The following is a 13063-nucleotide window of genomic DNA, read 5'->3' as shown; positions in this document are numbered from 1 at the left end:
AACAAACGCACGTGCACAGACACACTTTTTAAAACACATCACATTGTCTTACATTCATTCCCTAGGTGATTTGCCCAAACCTGAATCATAACAGCCACATGCCCAATCACAACTCTTATTTTAACCTAACCCTCACTTTAACCAAAAACCAAGATTCAATCTTAAACTTTTATGGCTGTGGGGCCAAGTTTTGTCCCCATGTAGGAAACGAGTCCCTGTAACATGATTGGTTGGACAGATTTTTGTCCCCACAACATGACTAATACAAGCAGATATTTATGTGCTTTCATAGAACTGTTGTGTGGATGTATTTGTTCATACATTTAATTGTGCCTATTGCAAAAACTGTCAAAATAAGAAAATAGCATGCAACAGAGTTGATTATATGGTAATAATCAAGTTACATGAAATCCAATTAAGGAAATGCTATGTTACTTTGTGTATATCTTTCTTACAAAAATGCAAGACTTGCATTTTTAACTCACTTAGGCTAATATGGTGAAGGCCTTCTACTTTTCAGCACTACCTCTATGCATTGATTGGGACATTTTTCTATTATTTATGCACTGGCATCCCCATTGGAGGCCAACCTTACTGTCTTTAAGAGACTGTGGCATGTTCAGTTTTAGGGTAGCAAAAAGGTAGTGGTATCTTGTAAAACTAGACAACTTAAGGCATCCATTGATGTCAGCCATGCTGGCATAATTTGTCAGCAAGGGGGCTAAATATTGCTCCAAAGTTAGGGTAAATTTTGGCAAGGGAAAACCTGGCACAGCCATTTTCAAAGGGGTCCCTTGAACTCTTGCTTCAAGATATCTGGGTATGGGTAAGATAATGGGTTCTATGGGTACCCACGTGTCTCACCTAAACTTGAGAAGGCTTGATTTCAGTAAATGTTTTGTTCTTTACAATCAATGTACTCCTTTAAACTAAAGCTGTGTAGTCTTCTGTTAAAAGAAAAGCACCACCAGCCTATTTGAAGAACAATGAACTGCCTAACATGTATAGATGCATAACACATAACAGGACTGTTGTGGAACTTGAAATGCTAAGTGTACTGGTATGAGTCTATGCACATTAGATAACATTAACTGTAAAATAAGAAATCAAAGTATATCAGTATGCAATTTCTTTACTCTCATATTGACATAGTTGTCAACTAGCATATAAACTTCAACAGGATAATAGAATTCTTGAACTTCAGTTAGGGCTTTTGGTTTTGGTGTACCACCCCAGGATTTTCTGTGACCCCATCTGGCTACCACTATGAAAAGTTTCTGGGGCACCACCGTATGTATGACGTAAACTGAAGCAGCATTAGCTGCATTAAGAAGGAGAGTTGCCTTAGTTTCAATAATTGCTCATAGTGAGCATCTGCATGATGCAAAGTGACATCAGACATTGTACACTGGAATGTGTTGTTGGAGGTTTAATGCATTCTAGAGATTATACCCCCCTTCCCCGAATTCTTTACCATTTCACTCTCAAATGCAAAAAAAACAATTCCTGGAAAATCCTTAATGGGGTGGCATACAAACACAGATATTCTTTCTGTTTCATGCAAATGAGCTTGGGCCCAGGGGCTATGCATGTGGAGGCCCATATATGTCTCAACATGGCAAACAATTATGTGCATTTTGCTCATTTTCTCCCTCACTTAACTCACTCGCTTGCAGCAAAACAAAACAAAATAAAACAAAAAATCATAAGCGGGAGGGTACAAAACAATTGTCAAGATCATTAGAAGCAACAAAAGGGAGAATGCAGCAAAATGAGTCGTGCAGCTGGGCAGCGGGAGGAACTTTAGACAGCTGGTGTCAAGCATGGATGCACTTCGTTGTGGGTGTTCCTGTGAGGTCAAATACCGTACACAAAATACATGCTTCACTGTCAGTACGGGTTGCGTGACATTTGTAACCTTTATTACTTGAATATAAACACATTTGTTTCAGATAATTAAAGGTATCATTTGCATCACATTTATATTATTATTTTCACACCAAGACCCTGTAACATCAGTTGCCTTGATTTTGACTTCTTTTTTTTTCTTAATCTTTGACTCAAAAACTTTTCTGATCATGCACTTGATGAGTTCAAAACTGATTGAACTTTGACATGCAAATTGTGACGCTTTCTATTGTCAAGTGACCTCTCATTCGAAGAATGGAGTTTACATCCTTGTCAAAATAATGCAAGTTGCAGAGAATAATGAGGACATGTGACTGGCTGCAGTAAGTGCATGCTTAATCACACTGACTAATGACAATACTGTAAAGTGCTGTAGAAGCTGTATAACTTACAACTTGGTTGAATTTTGCTGTTAGCCCACTAGCCATACTAGCTCCTGCAGTTTATGCTTCCAGCCCAACCCATGCTAATTACTGCCAAAATCTGGTCAGACCACATCATAGCAAAACTACACTGTAAAGGCGCAGTCAGACCAACCCAATGGCAAGAATAAATGTTGGCATATGTTTGTGCTGCAAACTATGAATATGTAACACTTGTGCATTATTGAGTAGCATATCTGCTGAAACTGTATGTTTCTTTATGTTTAAACACTGCTGTGATTAAAGTGTAGTTATATCTAGGCACAGTAGCCACTTGGTTATGGTTAGGAAAGTATCATATCTGGGCTTAAAAAAATCTGTTTTTGGTGGCAAAGCCACGGCTGGAACTGCTGCCATTGTGTAGCTAAAAACAAGTGGTTTTGGTGTATATTGATCTTGAACAGTGGGTTGCAGTGTTCTGCAGCTTGGCAGCTATCTCGCCCAGGCGTCACGCTATCCGCCATCCTTTCTATGTCCCAGTAGCCCTTTTTACACATTGATGTTGCTACAGGGCCACTGCACTGTCCCTTTTGCATGCTGCCTTTGCATTTTTACACAGAACCAATGATGACCGCATCATGTCGCTCCAGTGTGTGAGTTTAGATAGCATGATCGCAGAATCAAAAGAAGTGTGATGGGCGTAGCATGTGACACATCAACGTCAGCTTCTAGTATGGCATATTAGCATACACCCCAGCAGCACTTTATAAGCAATAACAATGGAATTAACATGGCAATAACCGTCACTTACCGTTCCTGTTTTACTTGCTGATCTTGCTCTCTGCTCGGAGGGTAAGGAGCTCCCAGACCTGCTTTCCCAATTTACATTTTCAGCTACTGTTCTTCTTTGAGTTAGCTGCTAACTGCCAACAACTACTTCTTAAATCTCCCGCTATGATCCACATGCAACCTCACACCCATGCTGCCCATGATCCTGTCCTGCTGGCTGTCCTGTTTATGCAGACATCATTTAGGCATTGTTACTACCTCAGATGCTGCCTCAAAGGTGAGACAACTCTGTCCCCCCATTTCGTGATTGTTACTTTTATACAGAACGGCGAGGCGGCACAACAGCGTGAAATTCCTGACTTGAAGAGGCAGTGTAAAAAAGGCTAGTGACAAATTCAGCTCATATGCATGTAATCAGAACTACATCATTTTAGAAATGTTGATACAATTGTAAAACACAGAAAGGTACCATACCCAAGTTTTGTACGAATGTGCAATTCCGACATTCTCTTCTGGCAACTGGGCAACTAATATGTGACTTCAGCATGTGAGACAAATTTATTTGCTTGCAGCAAGGAAACACTGTGTGTAGAGACACAAAGATGAAATATTGTAGTAAAAGGACTAAAACTTTAAAGATATTCCCTCAAGTCGGCTAATTCAGCCTGCTAATGCCTCAGCTTTAGCTGAACCTTACAATGTATTTTTGCTTGGAGTGAGGACTGTTGAGTTTGTTCCCTATTTCTTACAGTATAGACATATTTATGAAGGGATCCCTTCAAGGCCAGTATGGAAAGAAGGAGTAATTAGCCTACAGCAGTCAATAACTCTTTGAATGTATATATAGCATGTGAGTATTATATGACATAAAATGGCCTGAATCTATCCTTTAATATATGAGAGCAGTAAGACGGCAGGGAAACTAGAGGATACATGTCCTGAGGTGTAGGTTTATATGTGTCTTCATTATAACAGAGGGAGAGAGAGGAGGAATCAAAGGCTGTAGAGAGAAATTGTATAAGAGAACCAGAGAGAAAGAAAAAAGACAGAGTACTTTTCATCCATATGTTCAGATGTCTGATAAGGTTCATGGCAGACTTCACCTCCTCCTGCCCTTTTCTCTCATCTTCAGCCAACTAATCATAAGACTGGACCTCTTTGATCCCACTGGCAGCCTGATCTCTCTGTGTTACAGTAAAGTGAGTGTGTGTATATATGTGTGCAGGTACACATGGATACTATACATGATAAGTGTGTGTGTGCACATCCATGCAGCAGAAATAGGGTGCACTGTATTTATGTAGGTGTATGAACATGTGTCTGCACAGGTCTGCGTGTGTGTGTGTGTGTGTGTGTGTGTGTGTGTGTGTGTGTGTGTGTGTGTGTGTGTGTGTGTGTGTGTGTGTGTGGCCGTGGCCACCTGCTGAGTGGAGCAGTCTAGCCACTCCTGTTCCACTCCACCAGACTCACATCAATAATATTGGCTGAACTTTCTGCTCGCCTAACTGCACCTCATAAAAATGTTAGCTATAAATGTGTGTATTTGTGACATTTTTACAAGACACACAGAAGTATTTTATTTCTCCATTCTTTTTCTTGGACAGAGCACATTCCTTGGCCTCAAACTTAAGCCAAACTTACTGTATACTTACTCTATTTCTTCTCTCTTGGTGATTATATTTAACTGACTTGAAGTAGTTTTTCTTCTGTGAATATATTTATGTCTGCTCCAATAAGTGCTTCATAGTTATTACTAGTTTTGGTGTTATTAATTTCCCCTTTGCTCGTCCTTTCAGAGTGCCTGTCAGCAGGAGCTGGACCAGGTCTTAGAGGAGATCTCCAAAATGACCTCTGAGGACAATAGAGGCCCGCTGGAGAACCTGTATGAACTCAAATTTCCAAACTGCGACAGACATGGACTGTACAATCTCAAACAGGTGAGGCATGGACAGAGCACTGGTCTTACATCACATCATTCTACTGTACCTGAACACACACACACACACACACACACACACACACACACTGTTTACTGAGTAAGAACATTGTGACTGGCTGAATGTATAGTGTCCGCTAATTAATCTTCAAATTTGAACAAACTTTCTTTGAGTGAATCATCATATTAGAAGCTCTCAAACTGTATTAGACTGAACATGGCAGCTTCATCATTGAAAAACATGGTAAACATGACAAAAGGCAAGGTGTATGTATGTATGTAGGCACAAAGCTAATGACATCACCCAACACCATGAACAGCAAATTGAACCACACACTTTAGGTAAACATTTGAAGCATTTTTGCATTGAAGCATTGATGATACATTGTTAAAAAAAATCTGCTATACATGTCTTTAAAAAATAATCTATGTTTAAAATATTTGTTTAATAAAAAAATGCACCCAGTGCAGTTAAGAGGACAGGATCACCTGCCAAACAAGACTGGAAAATATAAAAAAAACAAGGAAAAAAACCAACAACAACACAAATATAGTAAATAACAAACTTATGTCTTGTAGGCAAAGATCAACAGGAGAGGTTTACATGTGTAAGAATAGTTAAATATCAAACCCTGTTTCCTGTTGAAGAAGACAGCTTGCACAGTCCTCACATTCTTAAATATCTCAAGTTGCTTAGTTTTCCTGGGAAACCTTGGGTCCTGACATGCACCACCCACTCAAACACTGTTGCAGACCAAGTTCATCCCCTGGTGGAAATGAGGGGATAACCTCCCCAATGGCAGTGCCACCCCTCCACCCCCAGCAGGACAATGCGCTATGCCACACTGTAAAAAGTGCTTGGGAATGGCATGGGGAACATGATAAAGAGCTCAAGGCATCAACCTGGCCTCCGAAATCCCCAGATCCCAAGCATCCATGGGACACATTGATGCCACAGAGGTCCTGTGTCCATGCCTCCACAGGTCAGAGCCAAGTCTGATCTATGGTGGGGCCTCTGACCTGTCATGGCATGGACACAAGCTCTGGCAAAGTCCTGTGGTGTCTGGCACCGGGGATTGGAGGCAGAATCTTTTGAGACCTGTGGAGTTGCAAGATGGGATACCACCATGTCCAGTGGATACTCAATCAGTTTGGGATCTGGTCATTTGAATGCCAGGTTGATGTCTTGAGCTCTTCGTCACTTACCTTGGACCATTTCTGAGCAGTTTTTGTGGTGTGGCATGGTGCATTGTCACTGCTATCAGATAGTGCCGTTGCAATGAGGAGGTGTACTGGTCTGCAACAGTATTTGGGTGGGTGGTGCATGTCAAGTGGCACTCACATAAATGCCAGTACTCAAGGTTTCCCAGCAAACACTCAGTTTTATGAGATGATAAACGTTAATCTCTTCACCTGTCAGTGGTTTTAATACTGTGGCTGAGTGGTGTAAATATATACCTTGCTTTTAGCCATTCATCTGATGAAAAATTGCAACAAAGCAGGCAACTGCCAGAAGGGCCCCAGAACTCCAGGGGTCCAAAAAGCTCCACACCAATAAAGACCTAAAGGTCGTGCTTTAATACATCTTGAGGCCCTGTCTTGAAGAGAGTCCCTGTGTTTAAATCTACATTTAGCCAGCAGGGGCCCAGCAGCTCACTTTTGCCCCATTGCTTTCTAGTTGGTTAATCGTCCATGTGCAGTTGGGTGAAAACATTGCCTGTTCATGTAGTTAATAACATTCAGGAGTGTGTGGTTCCTTTAAATCTTCCTCTTTACTGAGTCTGTTATCTAATCTGGCCTATATGAACACAATTACTGTTCTGTATCCAACTATAAATGACAATAATAATCCACATTGTCTTCTGGGTAAAAGTATATATATTTTTTCCATATTCATTTTGATATCAGAATAGTTTGTTTTGTTAAAGGTTCCAGGATTTCCAGAGATATCAGAAATAAAATGTCAGGCAGAATTTTAGAAAAGTGTTGCCCATTTAAAAACCTATAAAACACCCTGGACAGGTCGCCAGACTATTGCAGGGGTAACACATAGAGACAGACAACCATCCATGTTCACATTCATACCTACGGGCAATTTAGAGTCATCAATTAACCTAACCTGCATGTCTTTTAACTGTGAGAGGAAGTCCGGGCACCCCGAGAAAAACCATGCTGACATGGGGAGAACATGAAACTCCGCACAGAAGGGCTCCCCCACCCTGGGTTCTGACCCCCACCCTTGGTTCGAACCAGGAACCCTCTTGCAATTCATATTATTATTCTTTCATATCAAGTCTACAGTGAGCTAATGTATTGTATTGTAAACACCAAAACGCACGGTGAATACACTATACACAATACTGGCCACACCTCAATCAGTGATGTCACAGCAGGTGTTTTTCATTCGCTGTCAAAGTCAAAACACCTGCTGTGACATCACTCATTAAGGTTTGGGCCAGGGTCATGACATGTTTAAGTGTTTCAGCCCATACAGAGCGGCGCAGCAGACGTTTTCTGCTCTGTGGGATTCACTGACTTTGATGATGGAGAAAGCTTCTGTTGTGATCAGTGTGTGTGCCTACATGTGTAACATGTTTTAGTCTGGTCAAACTTGATCACCAGTTTCTCTCCCTTTGTAGTTTGTTGCTTTCACCTCACATCTCACACGCACTCATCCTGTATCATTTTGTGAAGGTCTCCCTTGGATTTCCCCTCTCTTCTCTTTCATACCAACACACACACACACACACACACACACACATGCATACACACACAGAAACTCTCTTGTAGCAGCCTGGCAAAATCACCCTGGCAAAAAAAAAATATAACCTCCCCCTCACTCCCACCTGCCACCACTCTCCACACAACCCCCCTTTTTTCTATACACGCACACACACCCTCCTCTTAACACACTGCTTTTAGACACACACACATGCATGCACACACACACAAATGCGTGCGGAGATGTTGTCATCATGAATGAGGCAACAGCTTCTGAGCTCAAGGTTACAAGGCAATAAAACTGTTTGGCGTACTTCATGGGAAGACTTTTGTTAAGCCGAGGAACGAACTGTGCTTCCGACCGGGGGCTTGAATTTGAATTCTGCTCATCCATAGAAATCAGACAGAGGAGGACAAACAAGGTCACATATCCAGTGTTTTCTTACGAGGATAGTAGAGCAGAAAAGAAGATTTGAATAGGCGCCACAGTTTCCTAAAGCAGGGCTCTCAACCACTCAGCCAATTTTCATCACTGGTCACAAACAACAGCATTGTTTCGGACCGGAGTCCTCGGTTCCCAGGGAGGAACACTGTACCTCCTCAACACTCGGCTCCCTTTTGGAGTTGTCCCTCCTTGTCGCGGGGTAATTACTGTAACTGTCACTTTTTTTGTTCTTTCTCATCGAAGGAAGAAAATGGAAAGTCTTTTCTTCCCCCCCAGCTCTTCATTCTTTTCGACGTCCCCTCCACGGCCGCCCCGTGTGCGCGGCGTGAACTGTGTCCACTTCAATTACGACCTCATTTCTGAGTAGAGGGGGGCTCCGTGGGGGGGGGGCTGGTCTACTGGCATGCTTGTGTGTGTGTGTGTGTGTGTGTGTGTGTGTGTCTGTGATGGCATGTGTGTCTATGGATGGGTTGTGGGTTGTGAGTAGGGGGCATGAACTGAGGATGGGCTGTTATTGGGTGAGTGTTGTCCCACCCAAACCATTGCCCTCACTCTCATCCAATGGCCCCCCGCCACCAGAAGATCCACAAGTACACACACACACACACATCTCAAGCCACCGTACGCCATGCTTCATTAACACACCCCCCACTTCCCACTGTGTCTCTTTACCCCTCCCTCTTTTTTTCCAGTGTTTTCTAACTTGTCTATTTTGTGTTTTTCTTCCTTCTCTCCAGTGCAACATGTCCACCCACGGCCAGCGGGGCGAGTGCTGGTGTGTTAACCCATTAACCGGGGTCCAGATTCCAGCAACGCCTAAAGTCAGAGGGGATCCAAACTGTAACCAGTTTCAGGAGGAGCTCAGAGCGATGCCCACTGCAGCAGTGTATCAATAGCACAATCCAGCAGATCCTATGACATGGTTGGGTCTTAAAAATTCTAAATCTGAGAGGATTTTTCCATGATTATGGTTATACTATCAACATGTAAAGAAGTTGCTGTAGTTGAATGTTTTTGTCTCTTTTTTTAATTTGCACCAGGTTTAAGGTTAAAATATTGACTGAACTAAGGGATAATTTTTACTCTTTGTCAGCACATCTCATATAAAGAGACAAACCATTCTAAATGCTTTCCAGGTTCCCTAGCTGGTATGTGGGGCTGTAACTCTTAAAAAGGGGGCACAAATTTATGGGTTCTTTTTATTCTTTTCAATGTCCTGAAAAAGCTGGGCATTGTAGTTTTCAGCATATGTTACTCCCCATTTTAAGTACATAGTTTATTTGTTGGGGATATTTTTAGCTGTGGATTAATACCATTTGGTCCGCTACTAAGTTTTTATGCATTTACAACAGCAGGACAGTTTATGTGGGGTTGACTTAAACTATAAATGCATCTGCCAGTCTGATCCTTATGACTTGTGCCAAATGCGTCCACAAACAACTGCCTATTACAACTGACGCAGAGTAAGATTAGAATCATTTTTAGTTGTGTTTTTGACCCCCTGACAAAAGTAAGTCCAATATTCACTCTAGTTTTAGCTCTATTTTGATCTCCACCAACTCATGAGGAAAAAAATCTGTCTATTTAGCTGCTAAATGCCCCACTGTGGTTGCTAACTTTGTCTGCCATTTGGTGCTGTGTATCTAGCGTAAAGTACAGTGGGTTAAAATGGTGCAGTGGGTATGCTCAATCTGTTTCATTTCCAGGCTGTCAAATACTGGTGCTTTGTCAAGCCCCCGGCGTCTCATAGTGAGGCACAGGGCACTCTTTAGCATATTAATGTGACACACAACCAAAACACATTGAAAAACATGGTTATCATTGTGAAATGGTCGCAGTTAAGTTTAAGCAACAAAACTACTGGGTTTGCTTTAGAAAAAAGATTGTGTTTTCAGTTGAGATAAGTGTTTTGTACATAACAAAACATGACATTGATATGTCATGTGAGTGACATCAATACGACACAACCGGATGTAAATTACTTACCATCATGTTAACAGAGAGGTAACTTTCGCTTTTACACGGGACAGCAAATAGTGACATATGAGTCTGTTTTTTGAACCCATCCACCTCCCCTCCCTGCCACCCTACATGAATTTTCTCACTCTTTATACTACATGAGTTACTCTTAGCATCAAGTATTGTCACAAATGGGTTTGCAGCATTAGTTGAAAGCCCCGGTACGTCTCATAATTACATAAAAGGTTGCCTTTGGCGTTATGATCATAGCCAAGGGGCATGAGAAAGTGTTGGTATTGACAACCTGGTAATGAGAGCTAGCTGGTAGGTTATGGTAGGACAGCAGTGACACTGCACCAAAACATGAAAATTGCAATGAGCTATAAGAGGCTAAATGCTCTCTAAGGCTGAGAGTAACTGCAGAGTTGGGTGATAATTATCTGTTGGTTTGTCTCTATAAGCAACCTGTTTCACATTACACATTATCATTTGATCTATTGTTTGCAGAAAAATGTTAATATGTGCAGCTTTGAGGTTTAACCTACTACGGCTTTTATTTGAATTCAAAGGACTTATATACTATCTTAGTAACTGTTGTGATTTTGTATTTGTTTTACAGTGACAATGTGACATCTGCCCAGTAATCCAGAAAAGTCCAGATGACATGTGAATATTATGTTGACTTTTTCATGAAAACATGGAACTTGGTACACTTGTACTGTTTGAGGCCCTGAAATTTTCAAATATGAAGCCACTGTAGAAGTGCCTCATGGTAGCCATGGCACACACTTAGCTATGCGCCATAACTGAATAATGTTATTTACATCATATTCCATGATCTAAACATGATGACACACAATAAATGATTTCTAGTCAATACAAGTGTACCAAGTTTTAATCTTTCATGAAAAAATGAACATATTACCTCAAATGTATTACATATCACCTGGACTATGAAAAATAGCATTTTGGCTTAATCTATATTTATCAGTGGTGTGATTATTATCAGATTAACCTAGAAATCCAGATTTTCCAACCTAAAACTGTGAATCGTGCCAGATTTGATGTTATGCCAATGAACATGTACTTCAGGCAGACATGCCTTTTGTGTACTTGAGCTGAGGTTAAAGACTTAACAGGTGCTCCTTGAAATCCTTTCACATATCAAAAAATGTGTATGCACAATCTAGAACTCATTTTAGTGCCAAGATATTGTGTAACCTTGTTTCTATGATTAAATACTTTGCAAGCAGGTAATTAAAAGTTTTGTCACTGTCATATTTTTCACTGATTACATCTTGTAAAAGTTCGCTGTTGATGCGTGAACTTTGCTTCCTACATTGTTAAATTAATCAAACTCAACTTTGCTCTTTGCATCTTAACTCAAGATGTAAAATCTGACACCATCCATGTGTTTGTATGAATCCACACCCAGCAGTTTGTTGTTGTTGTTTGTCAGCAGTTTTCCCATCAGCACTTGTCAACTCCAAATAAGTGTCACAAAAGAAAAATGGCACTTAGGGTAAAACAATGGAAACTGCTGTGTGACATCAACACTCCTATCACTGCTGTGTGCACAGACATGCATGTGAATGTGTGTGTGTGTATCTGTGTGTATGTGTGTGTGTACCCATGTGTTGCTGGGGTTACTAATGAAGTGTTGACATAAGGAGGGATTAGGATGGGGGCTGACATTGACAAATGTGATACTAAGTGGGTAAAGGTGTCTATGAATAAACCAACCCGAGGACGCAAATGCACTCAGGGACACACACCAAACACACACACACACACACACACACACACACACACACACATAGCTGTGCTGCAGATCATGGTCTAAAGAGAGGTGACCAAAAGGATACTGTATAGGGGCGCTATTAATGATTCTGAATTCCCCCGACAAAACTAGATATTGGGACCATCGTGACAATGTGTCTAACTTTGTATAGTATTGTTTTACTTTTGCAGCCTGTGCTGGAACAACTCTGCCATCCATGAGCTGTAAGCAATCCACTGTTTCTGCCCGACAGTCAAGCCCATTATCATGAGTGATGGATGACATGGAATGTTTTTATCTTATTTCAAAAATGTATCTGTAATCTATCGCAGCCACTATAAAAACACACAGTAAGTTGATTATCCAGCAGATGCAGCACTATTGAAAAGCTGTGTTATATATTTTTATTCCTGCTGCGATTATGGAAGTATTTGCAACTGCTTGCATGTGACTTAGAACAATAGTTTCGCAACCTTCTGACATGTCAACGGGTCCTTGTGGAGTTAAAGTGATGGTGACATTCTCATGAATCCCAGTGACATGATGATTCTCTCAACCTCCAAGGGGTTTTAAAATGTGACTGAGTTCAGAAATAAAGCTGCATAGATGTTATTCTAAATAAACTGAAACTAGCCTCATGCAGACATGAAACAAAATGTATGTGAGTGCATCTTTTAGGCCAAACTGACTTAAACGATAGGTCAACATGTCACATTTGTTACAGTACTCACATGCCATATGTAAAAAAAAAAAAAAAAAAAAAAATGCATTTTAAAGTTCAGCTGAAGCTCCTATAAGGCTTCAGATACCCAAAATAAGATGTATGAAATGTAAGGTGTTTTTAGTGGAAAAATTGTATGTCCTTCTGTGTCTCCACTGAGCCATGGCACAGAGATCCATCCTAGTAGTCACATGTAGGTTTGTTGCGAGGAAACAACACCGGCAATAAACCTACACACTGGCACCCAAGATACCCACTCGATTTGGCTGACTAAAAGTAGCCTTAAAGGGATAGTTCAGATCTTTTGAAGTGGGATTGTATGAGGTACTTATCCATAGTCAGTTCATTACCTACAGTGGATGCCAGTTGGCACACCCATAGTTTGGAGAAGCAGGCAGGAGTACCAACATGGAAGCTAAGCAATGTACTGTGGAAAGGGGCA

At 41.1% G+C, this 13063-nt stretch overlaps 1 protein-coding gene across 1 annotated transcript in view; it reads left to right on the top strand.

Annotated features, from left to right (window-relative positions):
- The window catches only part of LOC125900229 (insulin-like growth factor-binding protein 2-B), a 31715-nt gene extending 20317 nt beyond the window's left edge, over window positions 1–11398 (top strand). Inside the window, exons 3-4 of the mRNA XM_049595140.1 lie at window positions 4856–4996; window positions 8899–11398. Of these exons, the coding sequence (XP_049451097.1) occupies window positions 4856–4996; window positions 8899–9057 (300 nt within the window). The 3' untranslated portion in view covers window positions 9058–11398. The remainder of the gene's footprint in view (window positions 1–4855; window positions 4997–8898) is intronic.
- Window positions 11399–13063: the final 1665 nt, after the last annotated feature.

This window comes from Epinephelus fuscoguttatus, linkage group LG13 (assembly GCF_011397635.1).
Source record: "Epinephelus fuscoguttatus linkage group LG13, E.fuscoguttatus.final_Chr_v1".
NCBI lineage: Eukaryota > Metazoa > Chordata > Actinopteri > Perciformes > Serranidae > Epinephelus > Epinephelus fuscoguttatus.
Note: the sequence above shows the minus strand (reverse complement) of the source record. Positions and strands in the feature narration are given on the sequence as shown.